At 34.5% G+C, this 20,630-nt stretch overlaps 1 protein-coding gene across 1 annotated transcript in view; it reads right to left on the minus strand.

Annotated features, from left to right (window-relative positions):
- Positions 1 to 1,070: 1,070 nt before the first annotated feature.
- The window catches only part of ABCB1 (ATP binding cassette subfamily B member 1), a 47,782-nt gene continuing 28,222 nt past the window's right edge, over positions 1,071 to 20,630 (minus strand). Inside the window, 16 exon segments of the mRNA XM_036406499.1 lie at positions 1,071 to 2,389; positions 3,779 to 3,925; positions 4,857 to 5,063; positions 6,767 to 6,964; positions 7,274 to 7,430; positions 8,547 to 8,687; positions 9,661 to 9,761; positions 11,627 to 11,830; positions 12,891 to 12,974; positions 14,454 to 14,531; positions 15,742 to 15,846; positions 16,204 to 16,266; positions 16,268 to 16,351; positions 17,107 to 17,319; positions 18,836 to 18,997; positions 20,178 to 20,348. Coding sequence (XP_036262392.1) covers positions 2,195 to 2,389; positions 3,779 to 3,925; positions 4,857 to 5,063; positions 6,767 to 6,964; positions 7,274 to 7,430; positions 8,547 to 8,687; positions 9,661 to 9,761; positions 11,627 to 11,830; positions 12,891 to 12,974; positions 14,454 to 14,531; positions 15,742 to 15,846; positions 16,204 to 16,266; positions 16,268 to 16,351; positions 17,107 to 17,319; positions 18,836 to 18,997; positions 20,178 to 20,348 — 2,310 coding nt within the window. The 3' untranslated portion in view covers positions 1,071 to 2,194.

Below are 20,630 nucleotides of genomic sequence, written 5' to 3' on the forward strand. Positions count from 1 at the left end.
AACAATAGTCCTTAAAGCAGAATTGTCCTAGTTCAGTCAACCCTTCCTTTGGTAAACCATTGCAATTTAAAGGTGTATGAAAAGAATATGATGAAGAACACAATTTTGGAGGTGTCTTTGTCTGTCCTCTTGGCTTTGTGCCTAGAAACTACATGATGAGTGACTGAATGGTAGTTCAGTTGTAGCAATATGGCTGTCATGGTCTTCTGAAAAAAAATTCTGAAAAGGTTGTAATTGTGAGCAGCAGCACAGCTGTTCAAACACTTATAGTGGATTTGGAATTATTATACAAACTTTTGCATAAGTCTCAACAAATACTTCTTTAAAAATGTAGAAGAAAAGAATGGGGAAAATAGATTGTTTTGGAAAGTTTCTGCATTTGACATGAATTTCTGAAATATATTTTAAATTATATGGCCAAAATTTAAAAAAGAAATGGTTTTCAGATGTTTCTGGTAAAATACTTACAGTGTTATCTTGATTTTCATGAAGAGCTTGAATGAGTTGGGGAAATAACTCAATCATCCCTAATCCAATAATTAGAAATGTATCATCAACAATTAAAAATACTAGTTTAAAAACAAAATACTAACATCCAGAATTTAATTTAAAAAAAAATCACTCTATGTTCTTGAGTCTTCAGACTATAATGTTGAAGAGTACCTATTTCATTCTTACAGTTGCAAGTATAACTTATTTATGTTATCATGCAGAGTAATATCCTTCTTGACAGACAAGAACCTTATTGTATCAAGCAATGCATAAACAGAAACAAACAAATTTTCCAGTAAAACTGGTTTTCCATCTAAGACAGAAACAAAACAAAACAGGTATGTGATTCAGCAGGTATACAGCGAGACTGCATCAATCAACATTCTGTAGAGTGTAATTAGTACATGGTTGAGCCTAATTGATATGGCCTATCTGGCTAGAGACTGGTTCTGTGTGAGTAAATATCTGGGTGTGGGTATGAAAATATCTGGGTGTGGGTATGACAGACCATAGGTATAAATCTCAGGGAATGAGAAATTGCTATGACGGAAGTGCGGACGATTGATTAATCAAGACAGTTTTAAACTTAATAATAAAACTTTACTGCATAAATACTCACTAACAAAATACATTTCTACTGTTTAGTCATTAGTAGTTATTAGTCAATATTACTCCACGTTCGAAGCAGTTATCCCTTAACAGCCATCCTATATTTGCAAATAATATACAATATCCCAGAGCCCATGGCAGGAATTCAGCACCGATGGTTACCGTCCTTGAGAATCTCAGTCATGGCAGTGTTCAGGTTCAAGAGCTCTTCAGCCAAGGATGTCAACACTGAAAAGGATGCTTTCCTTCCCCCTCCTCCAAGTCCAAATCTAGGATTTTCACCTTGTATAAAATATTGCACCCTTTAGAGAGCTCTTAGTCCTTGACCTCTGACTCCGAGGACTTTGAGAGACTTGCAGAGAGTACTTTTGCAGGCTGCAGCAGACGCCTTGTCTTGTCCATCAGTTATGGTCTTGGGTTTTTTCCTTATTTTTTAATTTCTGTTTCATTTCAAGCAGTCTTTTTCCATCTCTTAAGGTTGCAACTAACTGATCAGTTGATCAGTAACTAACCATCAGTAAGGTACTTACAGTTCTGGGACCTTTGTTTTCAGCCTGTGCCCATGTTTTCAAGGCCTTTACTAAAACTCCACATCATAACAGGAGACACCTGGCATCAAGCTTTAGCTGACCTGCAAGTTCTCATAACATATGGTAACAAGCCTAATAGGCCAGGACTGACTGTCTTACACAGGCACAGCGAGGATAAGGCCTGAGGTTTATTTCTGACAAGAGCAAAACTGTTTTTAATGAGCATGAAAATATTTCCAAGTTGCTCACACCTAATTAGTGTGATTTTTGAAAGAGTTCAAAGCAAGCTAATAATAATTACATTTGGCTTAGCATGCTTCTACTTTCATGAGTGCCATGAGCATCTGCTTTGGCCACAAAAAAAAGAGGTTTGAATAATGAAAACTAGTAGGGAGAAAATGGTACACATTTACTTAGTATTTCTTGGGTTTGTATAGTGTATGAAAGGAATGAAGAATACCAAAAGTATCAAGACTGACTGTTGATATTGAAATAATTACAATGACAAAAGTAGCCACAGTGACAATTGAGAGATAAATGCTGCCTTGAGTTGAGACGTTGCATTACCCACTTTGAACATTGACCAGGGAATAGTAGACACCTTTTTCAGCCAGAAGCTGCTGGTGGGTGCCCTGCTCTGTGACCCTGCCATTCTGGAGCACGGCGATCCTGTCGGCGTTCTGGATGGTGGAGAGGCGGTGAGCTATCACGATGCACGTGCGACCTTCCCGAGCTTTATCCAGCGCCTCCTGGACAATCTGCACAAGGAACAAACCAAGAGGTGAGCTCTTCTGGCAGCTGCTGGGACATACACCTCAACTGCCATCTGGAAGCTCGAATATGGCAGTGAAGGAAAGGGAATATCTGTTGCTCAAGCTTCTTGATTTAGAATTAGCCTGTGTCTTGGCAGAGTCCAGGCTGTTAGAGTGGATAAAGCTGTGATAGTTAAGACAATTAGAAGGAACCAGGCTCATTACTGAGATGCATGGCAGGAGAAAAAAAGAAAATGGTTTTAAATTGTAGGAGATGTTCTGACTGGATATAAAAAGCATTCACTGCAAGGATAATTAGGCATTGGAACAGGGACAAAAGCATCTCTACTGAATCTCCTTGAGATTTTCAAGTACCCTACCAGACACAGCATAAAGTAATCTAAATTTGAGTTCAGTATTGGCCTTTGTGTGAAGAGGAGGTTTAACTGGGGACCTCCACAGCTTTCTTTCATGACTGATTAATTATATATGGAAGTCAATATTCTTGGGCCAGCTGCTATCATACTAGTTCTCATGATTTCACAGGGAGTCTCATGAATCACATTTTCTTAAAGCTATCACTGGCAGAAGATATTAAAAACAATCTCTGCTTTCTTGTATTTATTCCTTACGCTTATTAATGCAGAATAAAGTAAGAGGTTAAATTTAAATACCTAGCTGGCATATAATCAAGAAAACAATAAATCATGGAATTATTTAATGGCGTTTTCCCCTTAAACCTCATTTTTTCCATGCCTACAATTGATCAAAACTTAGTAGAAACCTTAACTTTCCAGATTATATTATATGATATATTATTTGCCTCATTAATAGTAAGTATTTTTGTAGATTCTGTTAATTTTCTTCAACTGGATTGTACTTCTGTAGTATCAAGATTTCAGCTTTGGCCTTAAAAAAAAAGTAAATGTTTTAGCAATTTTTACCTAAAATTTTCATTTTAGCCATGAAAATGTAGCAAGGACCAGAGAGCAATGGGAGAAGGAAGAAAACTTAAGAACGCCACATAGCACAGTTTCACAGAAAAAAAACCCCCAATGTTCTCTGGCACCATCCTCAATCTTTTTAGCTTCTGTAGGTTGTGCGTCCTGATACAATTTTGATAGCACTTTCTCAGCTGAATCCTGAAGACTTCTACGCTAAGGAATACATTCTTCATAGCAACTTCAATCTCTCTACTGCCATACAGATGTAAAAAATACTTTTTTTCCCCCAAGGAGGGGTAAGAAATTTATATTTGCCTATTATTTGCCTAAATATGTAATTTGCATAAGATACCATATTTCCAGCTTTTGACTTTAAACTATGGGAGTAAAACAGTAATCATAATCCAAAAAAAAAGTTTAGTTTCCAGATTCTGGCTGGGACTTAAGTTACCTTTTCACTTTCTGTGTCTAAGGCAGAAGTAGCTTCATCCAGAAGCAGAATCTGGGGCCTGCGTACGAGAGCCCGGGCAATAGCGATCCGCTGCTTCTGGCCACCAGAAAGCTGCGTCCCCTTGTCCCCTACACGGGTATTGTATTTCTGGAAAAAATATATTGAGTTCAGGCTGTGAGTGAAAATCAGTTTGGATGAATATTGAAGCACATCAACTCTGACACCAGCCTCCCATAATCTATATATTCCACACCAGTGGCTTTGAAATTCTAGACCAGAATTTCTATCTGTCACGGATCTATTGATCTTTACTGGTCGACTTCTTTATAACATCAAGTGTTTAATGAATTCAAAGCAACAAGCCACTCTGAGGTTGAAATGACAATGTTATTCTCAATCAGACAACACAACACTAAGGGTCAGTGAAAGTCTGTTGACTTTTCAAGTTGGGGTTCAAACTCTGAAAAATCATTCAAAGTAAGATGGGTATTTAGGGGAAATGTGATTAAATTTTTAGCCTTTCTCAATACTTGTAATTACATCTTCCTGGTCACCGCATAAGGACAATATTTTGTGCATGGCAGACCTTTCATCTGACCCAAGATGCTCAGTCTTATAGTATTATGTGTTTGTCTCATGCATATAGGTGAAAAATTCTTAGTAATTTTCAGACCACAGGAATACTTAAAATTCAAATTCTGGCTAGGTATAACTGGAAGAAAGTGTAAACTCATCAGTCTAGCAGAATCTTTTACATATGCTTGAGAAAGACAGGAGCTTAAAAAAAGTGTTCGACTTTAAAACCCCCACCCCTTAATAGCAGCTCTCAGTCAGTTATAATTGTGTGTCTTCTTTCCTGAGAGCTTAAAAGTTCCACTCTCCACCTGCCAATGGAATTTCCCAGAGTGAAAATAAATATGCCTAAACAGAATTAAGTAAGGAAAATATTTTTAAAAATGTTTCAGATTTATTTTCATCTCAGAGAATTATTGTACCCCAGCTAATTATAAACCTACAGTTTTCCCTGCCACTTGAGTTCACATCCAGTTCTGAGAAGGAAAGAAAGGGAATATCTTACATCTGGCAGTGAGTCAATGAAGGAATGGATATTGGCTTGTTTTGCTGCACTAACAATTTCCTCGAAGGACACCTGCCGGCTGTTATCTCCGTAGGCAATGTTTTCAGCTATAGTGAAGTCAAACAGGATTGGTTCTTGTGAGACAATACCAATCTGAGCTCTCAGCCACTGGATATTCAGCGCCTTTGCAGTTTTGCCATCAAAAAACTGAGAAAGCAAACATTTTAAATTTTAGTCACATGGCTATGTATAAATTTGAGACTTACTGTAAATTCATACACAGCAGGTGTGCAATTGCAGCTCTTTCCTTAGCTCTTTCTTACCAATTGCAAGCCCACATAATCCCTTCCCCTCCTTCTTGTCTATGTTCCAAAATTTTCTAATTCATAGAAGTGAATGCTGCCTCAGTCCTTTTCTTTACTTCAATATTTAATTAGGATTTTGAAGACAGTGGAAGATAGGATATGCTAAAGCAACTTCAAAGAACTTTGGGTAAAGTTCTTTCAATTGTTTCTTCAGCAGGGAAATTTTCCTCTATTTTACATCTATAGAGAAGAAGTTTACTTCCTTAAGATGTCATTTGCAGCCAGTTTTCTTTATTGGCAACTCTCTCATACTTCTGCTAAATATGCCTGCTGAATTGCTATCATTTTTTATTAGATAAATACAGAATTTTAATTTTTTTTAACATATCAGCTTCATAATTACACAGTTGTCTTGGACACAAATAAACCAGGACATTAAAAGGGCTGTTAAATCTCCACTAGAGTGACCCAGTGCAGCACTTAGGCTCTGTGTTGGGTGACATGATCAGCTGGGTAGTTGAAGAATTGCCCCCTTCATATCATGGCTGTTGGAGGAGATTATTCTATGAACTCCACAGCTGGTGCTAGAACTGTCAATTTTCAGCCAATATATCTTTTTCTTCAACAGAAAAGGTGTTATAACGAACCTGATTCAAAATCCATTGAAATGAGGGAACTTTTGTGAACAGCTGTTCTGACAGTTTCTGCTTTAAGCTAAACCCCTTTCACTCAGTTCACAGTGCAACTCAGCTTGAGAATTAGTCCAGCACTTTTGTGGTTTCTATGGCACAGGTCTGTGCTTTACCCTTCAGTAAACTGTTGTTGGTTATTCATGGACACAAGGCCAGAAACACTGGGAAGGAAGTTGCAGTTTGTTAAACACACTTTTGAGGCACCTATGTTGCCTCTTTCTACACATCACTTTGCTACATTGAACCTTTTGGGGCACTTTTAACCTCAAAAAAAATCTTTTCCATTGTATCTAGGCTTTATTTAATTATAGTTTTATGCTTTGTGCGTACCTCTGCAGAGACAAGATCTAAAATTCTTCTAAAACCTCTGAGCACATTTACACCAAAGAACAACAGCAATTAACAGTACCACTATGTGAAAAAAAAAATTGTAAAGTTGCTGAATGACTAGCATAGGAAGCCCTACATTTTAAACCAATATTACTGAAAGTATTTACAATCTATCACTTAATAAGCAGGCATACTCTTAACGATGTTCCTGACAAGGAAAAATTAATTTAAAAAATACTTTTGTCAATGTTCGCCTTTTTTTTGAAAGAACATAGATGGAAAATTCTATTACTAGATCATACAGAAGTAGATACATATATTTATTAGTTTTTAAACTGTTCTTATTATAAAAACCTCAAGAAATTAGTCCTGAATTTAAAGCCATAACGAGACTGTGGATCAGTAATTGTGATGTGGGAAACTGGGACTTACATACATCTAGTTTAATTAAGAAGACCGAATGAGTCACTTAAAAATACTTAAAAATAAAACTAGAAATACCAATTGTACTTATAAAATCACAGAAAACCAATGAAGAACACCCTCACTTAACCTGTTGACATGTTCTTGCAAAAAAACTTACCATTTCTCCATCGAGTGGGTCATAAAATCTCTCCAGCAGCTGAACAACAGTGCTCTTTCCACAGCCGCTGCTACCCACAAGAGCCAGAGTTTGTCCCTTTTCTACTTTTAGATTCAACCCTTGAAGGATTTTGACCTCTGGTCGGTTTGGGTAGTTAAATACCACATCTTTGACTGTTATGTTTCCCTCAAATGTTTCCTATAATGAAAATATTATCACTGTTACATCTTTAAGACAATTTCACAGATGATTAGAATAGAATTGCAGAAGTATCCCCACCCCTCCAGAAGTCAATAGAGATTTTCAAAACAAATACCCTTTTGACTCTGTGTGCAAAAGCTGGACTGACAATAGGGAACTTGGTCCATGTTTTGTTCAGAGAGTGCCAAAGATGCATTGTGATAAGGATGCAATCAGAAGGAGAGGAAGAATCAGTTTGAAGAGAGTGAGGAGGGCTGTCCATATCACCAGTAAATAGTATCCCCCAGCACTCATGGCCTTACTCACAGGCTTGTCTCCTTCCTCACTGTAACTGTCTATTGAGGGCACTCTTTCAAACAGCTGAAACAAGTGGGCTGCTGATATCTTGGCTTTGGCATAGTCTGGAGCAAAAGAACTGGTTTGTCCTAGTGCCATTGCACCAAATACAACAGCTGAAAACACTCTATAAAGAAATCAGGAAAAAAATATCATGAAGAAAAGAGCAGTGGAAATGTGGCTGCAGTCAACTTTTACTCAGAGAAAAAAGAGGGCTAAATTTAGAAAGAATGAAGTAGTAATCAACTATTATTGCTTTAATTATTAATTTAGCTCCAGAAATTTCTTTTTATCTTCTTTTAATGAAATGAGATAAACATGCCTGCATTCCAAATTCACTGTTTTCATTACATATTAGCAGTAATTTCTTTAGTTTCTTTTATTCTGGGTAGAATATTAAGTCTCAGCTGGGGCTGTGAAGAAAGGGATCAATGGATGGCATCATTGCTACTCTAATGCTGTTCCATCCTCACTGTGGTTTCCTCTCTAGGGTTTAATGACCTTTGGGAGTAATTGATCACTTTTTAAGGCATCAATGAAAATAAGAAATCAAGCTTGTAACAAGGTGACAATAAAGATTTAATTTTCTACCACATCTCTGCTGGAAAAAATTGCAGGATTTACAATACTGATAAAGGTTGAAAAGTATGCTTTTATTGGTTTTTGATGACTTTTAAGTCATTTTATGGAATTTTATGTAATTTATAGGCTACATTAGAATAGTTTAAAAACCTGTTGTCTTCAGCTATTACTTACTGCCACACACCATAGAAAAAAAATCATCACCAAGAACAGCTATTTGGCACATGAAACCTCTTAGCCTGTTTTAAGGCAAAGTAAAATAGATTCATTTTTATTAACTTTGTCTTTTTTGTTCAGAGCTACATAAAGTGATCTGTTTTATTCTGTGTTTGAGCAGTATAGAAGGGCTCACACAGTTTTTGTTCAAACCCTCTCTTTCAAATCCAAAAATTCACTCAGCTGGCTAGAGATGTTCAGCTAGTAGATGGAATGCAGACACTTTCTAACATCTTCTGGTCTAAATGAGCTGTGTTAACTATCTTTAATTAGGTTGGCAACAAAAAATCAGTATGGTTGACTTTCTTGGGTATTCAGGTCACTGATACCCACACTGGTAGAATCTCAGTCTATCATACTTGTTTCCATAGCCCATGTATTGAACTGTTTCTCTTAATTAATTTTTCTGAACAGACAGAAAAGAGATTGTAAGAGAGATACTTACAAAAATACACTTTTAAACTCCATGAGATCATTTACCACTAGGTAGGCACCAAACCGGAAACAGCCAGCATAGGTAAAGAACATCATTGCTTGTGAAAGGGCAAAACAAAAGCCAAATATATGTGCCTTCTTCACAGAATTTCTGTACAGAAAGAATGCATATTTTCATCAAAGTGTGCAGTCATACTGAAATCCTAGTACACAAAAAACAATTAAACAATTGACTTCAATTGATACTGTTATGAATGTAAAGTTTACATACACCGAAACATTAACTAAAAACACTTCTCTCTCGTAGGGCAATAAGTTCTTATTTATACTAGAACAACAGAAAGATGAAAGTCCTGGAGCTATCCCATCAATGCCAACCCTGGGAATGGTTAGAAATTGTTCTGCAAATCACGAGATATGAACTCAAAAGCCAGCAGCTTGGGAAAAAAGCTAAGTAGTATCTTTTATGTCCTGCACTGTGCTCAACCACTCATTTATTATGGTAGATGCATTAGTGGCCCTCCTGCTTCTTTCCCATTATATCTGTGTACATATACTTTCATTTTCTTTACTTTTCTCATAGATGTCTGAAAAGGAAACAGTCCAGTCTGGAACAAATAAAACTTTAATTCGTAGGATCTATTTAGTTTTTTACTTTAAGACTTTTAAATTTTGATTTAATCCAGACAGACTTATATTAATTTATTTTCAGCCCCAAACCAGCAAGTAATAATTCAAATGTTTTCGATCTTACTAACACTTTAAAAAGTGGCCTAATATAATATTCATTTTACATTAAAATAGTTTTAATTAAATATCCAACAAATCAGGTGGAAATTTAGATTAGCCCACTTCGAAAGCTCACTTAAAACCAACATTTTTCCAAACCAAGTAACATTTTAATACCAATATTATAACAGAAAATTAATTAAATAATTTTTTAAAAAAATGTTGACTGGTGGTGGTTGCATTTGTCAATACAAATATGCAAAATATTGACATTAATTCTGAGATAATGAAATTATACATTAAATCATACACACTATCAAAAAACATCTATTATTGTGGAGGTAAATGTTTGCAATTTATTACAGATGTTTTTTAGCTTAGTTATTTTATTATACCTGTATGGTACAATCAGATGTTCTCCATACATCAACTCAAATTTTCTTTCTTGGGTCAAGCTAACAACAGTTCTAATATTTTCTATTGCTTCTGTGGCAATCTGCAATAGAAAAACAAATGGTTTTTGTAATCAAAAATTAAGTATGCTGCAATTCCTTATTCTAAATTAATAGTAAGATTCTGTTGGAATACAATTTTATATTTTATACTGGTTATTAAAATCATAGACTGTTGAGATAAAAATATGCATTTTACATTTTTCTTGTTAGAATGAGATTTTCTTACAATGCTCAGAATTTTCTGATAAGACCTCTTTAATGTTCTACAAATAAAAGGTGAAAACCCATTAGACAGCAATAACAAATATAGAGAAGATACTCAACATGAAAAATGGCATATTAGCATTCAACTTCCAGTCTGCAGAATTTGGGCTACAATCAAAATATCCAGGTTATTTAGGTGCCTTAGAGCCTAACTGAGATCTCAGCAGTAAATATTTGCTCTGATACCTTCTTTTAGCTTGCAGATTCTTTAGACTTGAGTCATTTGTATACACAAATGTTCCAGGGGAGATTCAGATTAGATATTAAAAAAAAAATAAAAATCACTGTTGATTTTTTTTGGTCAGGCATTCAAATAGATTTCCCAGGTAGGTGGTGGAGTCACTGTCTCTGCAAGTGCTCAAGAGATGGATGTGGCCCTTGGGGATATGCTTTAGGGGTCATTATGGTGGTGCTGCCTTGATGGTTGGACTTGATGACCTTGAAGGTCTCTTCCAAACTTGATGATTCTCCAAAAGACTCTCAAGTCTTCAATGCATTTTGCTATTGTATACATTTAATGTAATTTTAGTTTAATTAAGACAATAAAGTAAGGTTTTTTAGTAACTTAAGTTCAGCAACTCTTTGGAGAAAGTGAATTTTGCAGGGGGAACACTATTTTTACTGAAAAAACTCCCATATTTTTAAAAAAATGATAATTAAATAAAATGCCTGTAGTCCAGTGCTTGCTTAGGTGGCTGTGAGAAGGGAAACTAACATTACTGTGAAAAGAAAATATTTTTTTTAAGTTTTGAAAAAAAAATCCGAAATATTTGTAACACCTGTGCTAATTCTTCACAATATACTGCATTAAGAAAGTCTTTAGTGTTTATTTCAAAAATTGTCAACTATTTTCTATCACATCTTACAACAAAACAAAATAAATTCTCATCCCTCAGAGAGAAGCAGAAGAAATGTACGCAGTTGAAAGGAAAGGAATGGAATTGCATGACCTTAGATAAATGATTTTCTTTTCAGCAACTTTTCAAAAGAGTAGGACACAAGGAGAGATTTTAGAAAAGCTTTACCTTGAAAAAAGCAGTATCTGGGAAGTGATGAAATAGTTGTTCTGTCCCAAAAGGATTTTTGGAATGAAGTGACATTAAATGCCTTCATTTAATTTGTTAAACAAGAGTCTAGCCTTCTTGCTTTTCTGTTCTCAGCTTTCTCTTCCACTCAAGAAACAAAGGAATGGCAAACAGAAACCAGTGGATATATACATATTATCTCTGCAAACGTTAATAAGATGAAGAAGGGAAGAGAAAAAAAAGCAGTGTAATAAACATAAGATAGATGGCATGCCAAAAAGGGATGACAGGAAAAAAAAGAGAATGCCAAAATGAGAGCGGTTGCAAAATAAGGAAAACAAAGATGTCTAGAAAAGGAATGAGAAGAGAATATGCCTGAATTGTCTTTAGCACATTCCAACATTTAACTACAAAAATATTAATTGGTTAATACCATAAGTCTTCAATTGTTATTGAAGAGGTGTGATGCTCTGTAGGTCTGCCAGTGTACCTGGCTGTCTTTGGAACTTGCATATTGTGAAATGGTTTGGGCTCAGAAGTCATAGATCCATTAACAATACTTTGGTAAATATGAATGTATACATGATACAGAAACAGATTAATTTCTCTTGACCCACCTTTCCTGCAGCTTCCAGCTCTTGTTTATCTTTCTTAGCGTGCCCAGCCAACATCTTCATTTCAATCATTCCTGCCACTGCAATGATGGGCACAACAGCTAAAAGCAGCAGGGTCAGCTGCCAGCCATAAACTAATGATATAACAATTCCAGTCCCCAGGTTGGCTATGTTTTGGGCAATTAATGCTAGTCTGACACCAGTTGCCTGGACAAGAAAAAAAAAAGGCATTTCTTACCAACATAACTGCATTTTAAATAAGAAAGCATTTTCACCTATAAAATTCCTGATTGTCAAAGCACTGCTTAGAAAGTCTTGACTCAGTTTTGCTATTTTTCAAAATGGCAGATTTTTAACTGCTTTTGTAAAAAGTTATCTAGATCATATTTATATCTTCTTTCCCCATATTCTGATTACTTCAATTTATTCTGCAATTTCTAAATTCTGCTCTTGAAACTGAACAAGCTTTACCCTCATCACATACTCACATTTACATCTAAACATTAAAATCTGTCAAATTTTTTCGATCACAGAGCTAGCTTTACAAGTCATCACACAGAGCTCAATAAGAAAATTAAATATTTAACTTTTCCTATTGAAATAAAGCCAAAGATACTTCAGAATACTTCAGTTAAGAAAAAAACCAAGCATATAGCTTCATGTAGCAGTAAAAATTTACTTAAGCATACACAAATTATTACATTCAGTGTACTTTAGCTTGATATTACATAAGCCTGAAAGCACAGAATTTACTTAATAAAGAATCTCCATAAGGTAACTGAGAAAGTCAATTGCTGAAAGTTCATTTTTTTTAATAGGAAATCTGTACAACCAAAAAAATAGCAGGAGATTGTAAACTGAATAAATTTATTTGCATGTCTTTAAGTGAAAAAACATCTTTAAAAAGACTTCTTAGGTAGGAGTTTCCCAATAAATTTGTTTAATAATAAAGATCACAATACAGCACAATAGTTTATTTTTTAGAAAAAATTATTTGGAAATTAGTCTGTAAATATATATTACCATAATTTTCATAAAGTGCATCAGTGCATTCTCTACCAGCTATTGGTATATATATAATTATAATATATATACCAATAGCTGGTACAATAATTCTTATATAATTTTTTAAAAATATAAAATATACTATTTTATAGCATATTTTAGTTGTCAAAATCAAGACTGGAATCCAGCTAGTCAAACCCAAGCTGCAACTTCATTGTATGCTAAACCAAATAGGAAAACTTCCAACACAAAATTTACTTACTCCTTTCACTTGAGAGGCATCATTAGCAAGTCTTGTAGTTAATGCTCCAGTGCTATTTTTAGGATTATCAAACCAGGCCATATCCTACAATAAGAAAAATTATTTATAAGACCAGATTTTGGACATTTCAAATAAACTGCTAAGTCAATCTGGTAAGTGGCAGTGCCTCAGGTTCTACATATTTAAATAAGTTTAATTCCATCACTGCACATTGAATATATTTAGAAAGAAGTGTAATCTTGTGAATCATTGATGTATTCATTGTCACTGCTGAGAAGGAAGGGGGGCAGCTGAGAGATTCCAAAAGCAAAATTTACCCTCCCTCACTGCTGCTCCTTCACTGAATCTGCTTGGAGGAGAGGACTCTTTGGTCACACTCCCTCATGGTTGCAAAGCTGTTTGAGGAGGGGTTAAATGTAAAGCATTTTCAGGTCAAAAACTAAATATTCCTTGCTTTGTTTCTTACCATATTGAAGAGGCATATTTTTAAGCTTTGAGACACCAACAATACAACAACAACAACAACAACAAAAACAACAAAAAAACCCAAACAAAACAAAACACCACAAAAACCCCAAAAAACAAAACAAAACAAAACAAAACAAAAAGAAAACCCAAAAAAAAACCAACCAAAGGAAAAATCAACTTGTTCCATCTGATCAAAGTTAATTGTTTGGATCAGGTACACACTTTATGATTTGTTCACCAAATATCTGATTTAAACTGTCATGTGTAGTATGCATTGAATGCAGTCCTGATAATGCATTACAGGTATTTGTGACCTCAAGACTCAATTGTAAGATTGCCTTTTCATTAGATTTTTAGTATGGCTGATCTATAAATCATGATTTTTCAGACTGCAACAGTTTTCTGTCACATTGAAAATAGTCATGTTCACATGAATCAAATTCTGTGTCTACATGCAGCTTTATGTACGAGAATTAAAACCCCATAACTATCATATTTTGTATTTCAAAATCTAAAATATTGATCCTGAAATCATGCAAAATTTAGCCAATTTAGAATTAACAACATTACATTCTATTTATATTTACCTCTCTGAAAGTGGCTTTACTTTTCAATACACAATCTTATTGTTGCATTAACAAACAACACTTAGAGATTTGGGCGCTTGTACAGAGACTTCAAATAAATACATAAAACCACATATCTGTACGTATCATAATTCAAATCAGACATTTGAAGTAAGAGTTACAGTGTAAGTTATGTTGCATTTCTTTAGGGGAGAGAGGGCCGAAAGAAAGCAAAGCAGGCAAATGTACAGGTAATGGGATACTGCTGGTGCACATCAACTTGTCAGGCCCTTGTAGCTTGGCTATAAAACTAAATCTTTGCAAGAAATACATAAAAAGCTCTTGTATTGATTTAAGACTCTCCCTCTAAGGACACTTTGCATAACCACATGTAATTAATCAAATTGGTTTCTAGTCTGATTTAAACTATCTTCTCTGTATGACACAGTGATGTAGAATCCAGTTATTTTATACCAATACCATAAATTCTTTTTAAAACCCTGGAAATTAAACTATTTATTATCTTTACCTGTCTAAGCATTGCTTTAAATGCCATGAACCGAAGCCTCATTGTCAGAATTTCTCCAGCTTTGCCAAATGTGAAACCCTGTTTGAGAGAAAGTACAATGCTTAGTATAGTATTACACTGTTTGTGTTTATTCAATACATATTTTAGATAAATTGCCTCTACAATGTCAAAGTAAAAAGTATTGCTGTCCTGTTTGCAAAAAGCAAATGTAAAACCAGGTTTAATATACATAAATGCTAGTAGGTTCACAGTACTTATATTCAAATACTATCAATGAAAAAAAATATAGGGAGCATAGCAATATTTTCCAGCACTGCTTCACCAGCATGCTTTAAGGAGAAGGTTACAAATCAACCCTTTGACTTCATTTCTCTGAGTCAATGTAAGTCAGATTTAAACTAGTAACATTTAGGTCATTCATTTTAGATTAAATGCATCAGTCAAATTTAAAAACATTTTCTGAACATTTCTAAACTGAGCAAACCTATCACAGCCCTGTACTATTCAGCCTTCCATACTCAAGGCCCTTTTCTCTTGTGCAATGAGACAATTCCACAAACAAACCAGGTTTCTGCAAGAGGCTATTTATGCTGCTGTCCCAAGCATGGTATTATTTCACTCTGTGGGCTCAATTAACAGATAAAACTTCACCAATATGTTCTTAAATTATAAAATGGACTATATATGAAAATATTTAATATGATTACTACCTTTTTTTTTTTTTTTTTAAGTGGCACTGTAGTATCAGGTAAAACCCTTAGTATTTCAGCAGGAGGAAGTGAATATCAGTGTGATGAGTGTTACCTGACAAACTGGGCCCGGGAGTCTCCCACAGGAGAAATATGGGATGTTCCCTTACACAAGGGAAGGGTTAGGGAAGTAACAAATTGGAGAACAAAGGCAGGAGATTGATAGATTTTCAATTACTAACAGAGTCAAATGGGAAGGCTTGAGATGAGAGGAGGGTGGTAGAATGTGAGGGCTGGAGAAGTTGCCTGTTAGCTGATAATGGAGAATGAGTGAGAAAATCCAGAGTTTCGTGCTGAGAAGTGTCTGACTGATGAACAAGATGGGAATTTCTAAAGTTAAGAGGTCTGATAGATTCAAAACACTCTTAAACACAAGCAGCTCTAGGTCAAAAAAGCTTCAGCACAAGACATATCTAGAACCATAAATACAGGTTCTGGTTTGAGTTGGAGACATATTATGAAGATGCAAATTTTTAGTATATTTCAGGTTTCTAAAACATGATGAGCAATTAAAATAAGGTTAAAATATCAAAACATACCTGGAAAAAGAAAGTAAAAAAAGAAATGATCCCAAGTACTAAAAACAGCAGTGAATATAAGTTGCTCTGTTTTCTTAAGATGGTCTTGTCAGTCTCTGAAAAAATCTATAATATAAAATTTGAAACAAAGTTTTTATAAAATTAACTAACAATCTATAATACTCTCATCTTTCTCAGTAACTTCTTTTGGTAGTCAATTGCATTCATATGAAATTTGATCAAATATTACATAATATTTAATGTATAACAAGCATATGTCAGGTTGTAGCAACATTTTCAGCATTTTGTGTCATACAATTTTTCAGATTTTTGCAAGAATGCGTCATCCATTCTTCAGCTTTAGTGATTGTTTTTAGTGATTGTTTTTAAGCTATTTATTCTATAAATAGCTTAAAAAGCTATTCTATATTAGAAATAAATATGGTGGGCTTATAGTTTTTTGCTTATTTTATTCCAACTTACCCCAATAATTTCAGAAAATATGACTGAAAATGCAGGTTGTAAAGCTCCATTGATAATTGCACACAACGGTTCCAGCTACAAAGTATGGCCATTCAGTTTTGTTCAACTTCATAATTTTCAGAAATGAAGCTGGAGGTAATTCTTCAGCCTAAAAAACGTGAATTGCATAAGGACAAACATGAACGTATTTGGCAAAATACAGAGAAAAGGAGAGATTAATAATCTATTTCCTATTCCCAGAATCTATTCAGGGGAAGCAAAACTGTATAATTTTTAATAACATGAATAAATGATTGCAATTTTTTTTGCTCTAACGTGAGGGAGATCTGTACACCATATCTACAGCACTTTTCTTTTTATATTAGTTTATTCATGTAATTTTTGTTGGTGAATACTTTGGTATTGGTCAGTGATGACTGAACTATTCATTCTGGGCATATTACTGTGAGTAATATTAATTAATTCAAGTAATTGTTCATGAGGCAATTTATAACATTAAAATAATTGCTGTAAATATGAATGTAATCATATTTGGGTGGGAGAGGGTTTGCAATTTTTGTTGTAAGTTGTTATGTTGGGCTAAATATTTTGTTTCTTATCAAAAAATGAATGTTTAACCTTTATATGTTATGTTGGTATGGTACATAAATATATGTAAGTATGTTTCTTTTAAAGGAAAATTACTTTCAATAACAAATTCATCATCTTTGTTATATTATCACTTTATTTCTATTATCATTTATGTTGAAACTAAAAAAGAAAGTTATGAATATTATCAGCCAAAGGCTATTTAGTATTTAAAAATTCTCATGTCTTTTTGTACCTTTTTTCAGCAGGAGAATGAATTTAACAAACTCTGTTTAAAGGAACTAAGTTCACTAACAGCTCTGCAAAGATACTTACAGGTGAAGTTTTTTCTTCATCAGGACTATCATTTTGCTCTCCTGGCTTTTTCATGCTTCTCCGAGTTGATCGTCTTCTCAATCCTCTAGTTAAGGATTCCTCAGAGTCTGGTTCAGATTCACTGCTTTTGACACTACGTACATTCTCATAATTTTCTGATGATGGAAGTACATTCTCATAATTTTCTGATGATGGAACTTCAGCTTCTATTGTCTAAAAGTGGGAAGAACATGATGCTAAGATTAAACATGCATATATTACTTCAAACTTTGAAAATTATGAGGTAGTCAAAGTAAAAGTAACTTTGTTTCAGTTGAAAGAGATATTGGGGAACTACATATAATGCCTTAAAGAGGTATGAAAATCTGTATAATATTTATTAGAGCTCTATCTTCAGAGCTTTAGTCATATATGACTTTTGCATCTCTCATGAAAATTCTTATAGTAAGTGGAAGACAGAGAGTAACAGCTCTATTTTTTAATAAATTAAACAAAAAAATTTAAATTGAGAGTAACCCCTTTGCACTCCCCTTGGGATCTTTTAGAATGAATTCTTGGGGAATATACAGTTTATTTATGAAGTGATAAAACATTACTGTCTCTAATGGAAAACACACTAAACAATTCTTGATGTTAAATGGAATAAGGAGATTCAGGAGGAAACAAGTCAAAAAGAGATTTTGACTGAAAAATTAGAGCACCCTGGAAAAGAGCCTTGGTGGTACTTTTGCCAGTCTCTTTGAGACAATAAATACATGTCTACCCACCCTGAGGTTTTTGATAGCAATTGGATTCAAAGTTGCCTTCAACTCGTGGGGTTTTTTTTCCATATTATTTTTATTTCTTACTGCTTTTTGCAGTACTATGAAAAATGTCTCTTTTTACTTGCTTTCAGTTTTTTATTTTATTTTAAAATTATTTTTCAATTTTCTTTCCATTTTGTAGTTCCTCATTTTCTCCATATTTGCATTTGCTTGGATGCAAAGTTACTTTGAATCTAAGGTAACCAAATGCATTCTGCTATGAAGAAATATTTCAGTTGATCTGGTTAACCTCTTCAGTGTGACATATTGAGATGGCAGCTTCAGTTTCTTTAATGGACATAGAGGTTATGCAGTAAAACAAAAGTTACAATGAAAATCTGCTATAACTTAATGGTCACATGGGACATTGGGATGAAAGTATCAAAGTATCTTGGTCTTCATTTAATAGCTAACACAGTTTGGAAATTTATTATAACTTTCAATCTCTTTTTTTCTACTTCTATAAGTTAAGAACACATTTTTGCTCTTGGCATAGCTGAATTATTTTTCTTTTTCTTCTCTTCCAGCACTTTTTTTTTTCTTCATGAAGGAATATAGCTAAACCGCTTAAAATATGCATGCTGTATTCCTCCAGAGTCAGCTACTGTATTTTACCTTTTATGAGACTAAGAACAACCAATGGAATACCAAACTACTGTAGTTATCTGCTCTACACTAACTGCATGAAAGGAAAACATAAAATCATCTTTTAAGTTTAAATACCTAGAGGATTGAAATGTATTATCCTGGGTTTAAACAGATCTGGTAGCTAAACTAGTAGTCTCTCAAATTATTACTCACCTTTCAAAGTACACGAGTCTTTTGCTGTAATTAAAATATGGTGCAGAATTTCTCATACTTCTGCTAAAATGACTGTGGGTGGGGGGAAAAAAAAGGAAATGAGGCAACGCTAGAGACAGAAGTACCTGCATGTTAACAAGTTTGTAGTAGATTCCCTTTCTCTTGAGCAGTTCAGCATGATTGCCCAGCTCTGTGATAACTCCACCTTCAAACACAGCAATCACATCTGCATTTCGGACTGTCGACAGTCGATGAGCTACCACAACTGTGGTGCGTCCTTCCCTTGCCTGAAAACAACAATAGTTAATGTCAGCATTTATAAGTAAATGCAAAAACTGCTCATCTTCATGACACAGTTGAATAGGACCTAAAAGAAACATTAAAATGGTTCACAGAAAAATATAACTTTCAAAAAAAAAAATCTAAAAATGAGTTCCTTAAAAGAGAAATATAATTTAAAGATTGAAATATAATATTAGAGATCATCTTTCACTGTGGCACATAAATACATCACATTTGATCAAAAAATATCTAAACAAAAATCTCAATATATAAAATTTTAGAATGTTACAAACACTAAAATGTTTAAAATGCTACAATTTTCATATTAAGGCCCAGAGTTGCCCACTTAAACCATAAAATCCATGGAGAATTTATACTCAGAAACACTATAAAATATTTTACGCTCACTTTTAAAGATAACAGCGTTTTAAGCTGTAAGTCATTGCTAACTCAAGTGACTACAATAAAAACAAAATTTTCTAAAATTTCATATGAATTTTATTTCAGCTAAGTATCCTTCTTTGGATATTTATAAGCAAAACACACTTAGTATTCCAAACATCAGAGCTTGTCATTTTAATTATGAGGCTGTTTTAAAGTGATCAAGCAAATTTTATGTAATGATCCCAAGCAGTGAATTCTGTTGGAAGCTGGATGGAGTTCATTTTCAGTGATGTCCCTCAAGAGGTCCATACTGGGACCCATACTGTTCAATATCTTCATCACTGATACTGGTAAATGAGATTGAGTGCACACTCAGCAAGTTCAGGGGTGACATCAAGCTGAGCAGTGCAGTTTATTGACTTGAGGGAAGGGATGGCATTCAGGAGGTCTCTGACAGGCCTGAGGAGCAGGCCCAGGAGAACCTTCACGAGGCTCAGCAAGGACAGGCGACTGACAACAATATGAACGGCAGTAAGACAGATAATGGACGAGGATGGTATTTATACCAAGAAAATGTTGATTTAAGCTTAATAAGGCAAAAAGTATTATTCCATCTTCTAATTTGGAATAAGATTTCTCTCTGTAATATCTGCAGGAACTCAAAATTCTCTGTACAAAGAATATTTGCCAGATTAAGGTTTACATTTTGTGGTTTTATGTGTCTCTATTTTCAACAAAAGTCCAGGAAAGAAGTTAATATTATGCTCCTACTTACATGCTTCATTTTAAAACACTACTGACCTTGTCCAGTGCTGCCTGTACAACTGATTCACTCTCAGTATCCAAAGCTGATGTTGCCTCATCAAGCAGAAGAATTTTAGGATTGCGAACCAAAGCTCTGGCAATTGCTATTCTTTGCTTCTGGCCTCCACTGAGCTGTGCCCCTCTTTCTCCAACCACAGTTTCAAACTTCTACAAGACAAACACATGTATTGAAAAGACTCAGTGTCACAGTCCTTCCACTAAAGATGTCAGCAATGCCGGAGATGCTGGTAACACCTTCTCCTTTCTCTACAGATTAAACACCTACTTGGATACACCTGACTAATCATTTGTGTTCCTGCAATTCTGGTGGTTCTTCAAATGACAGCCAAATCATTGCCTGAAGATATAAAATTTTAACATTATTCTCAAAAGGTACGAGGAAGCTCTGCGTAGCTCTGCATATTCACAGGTCCAGGATAGCTTCCGGTC

The sequence above is a fragment of the Molothrus ater genome, chromosome 1, assembly GCF_012460135.2.
Source record: "Molothrus ater isolate BHLD 08-10-18 breed brown headed cowbird chromosome 1, BPBGC_Mater_1.1, whole genome shotgun sequence".
NCBI lineage: Eukaryota > Metazoa > Chordata > Aves > Passeriformes > Icteridae > Molothrus > Molothrus ater.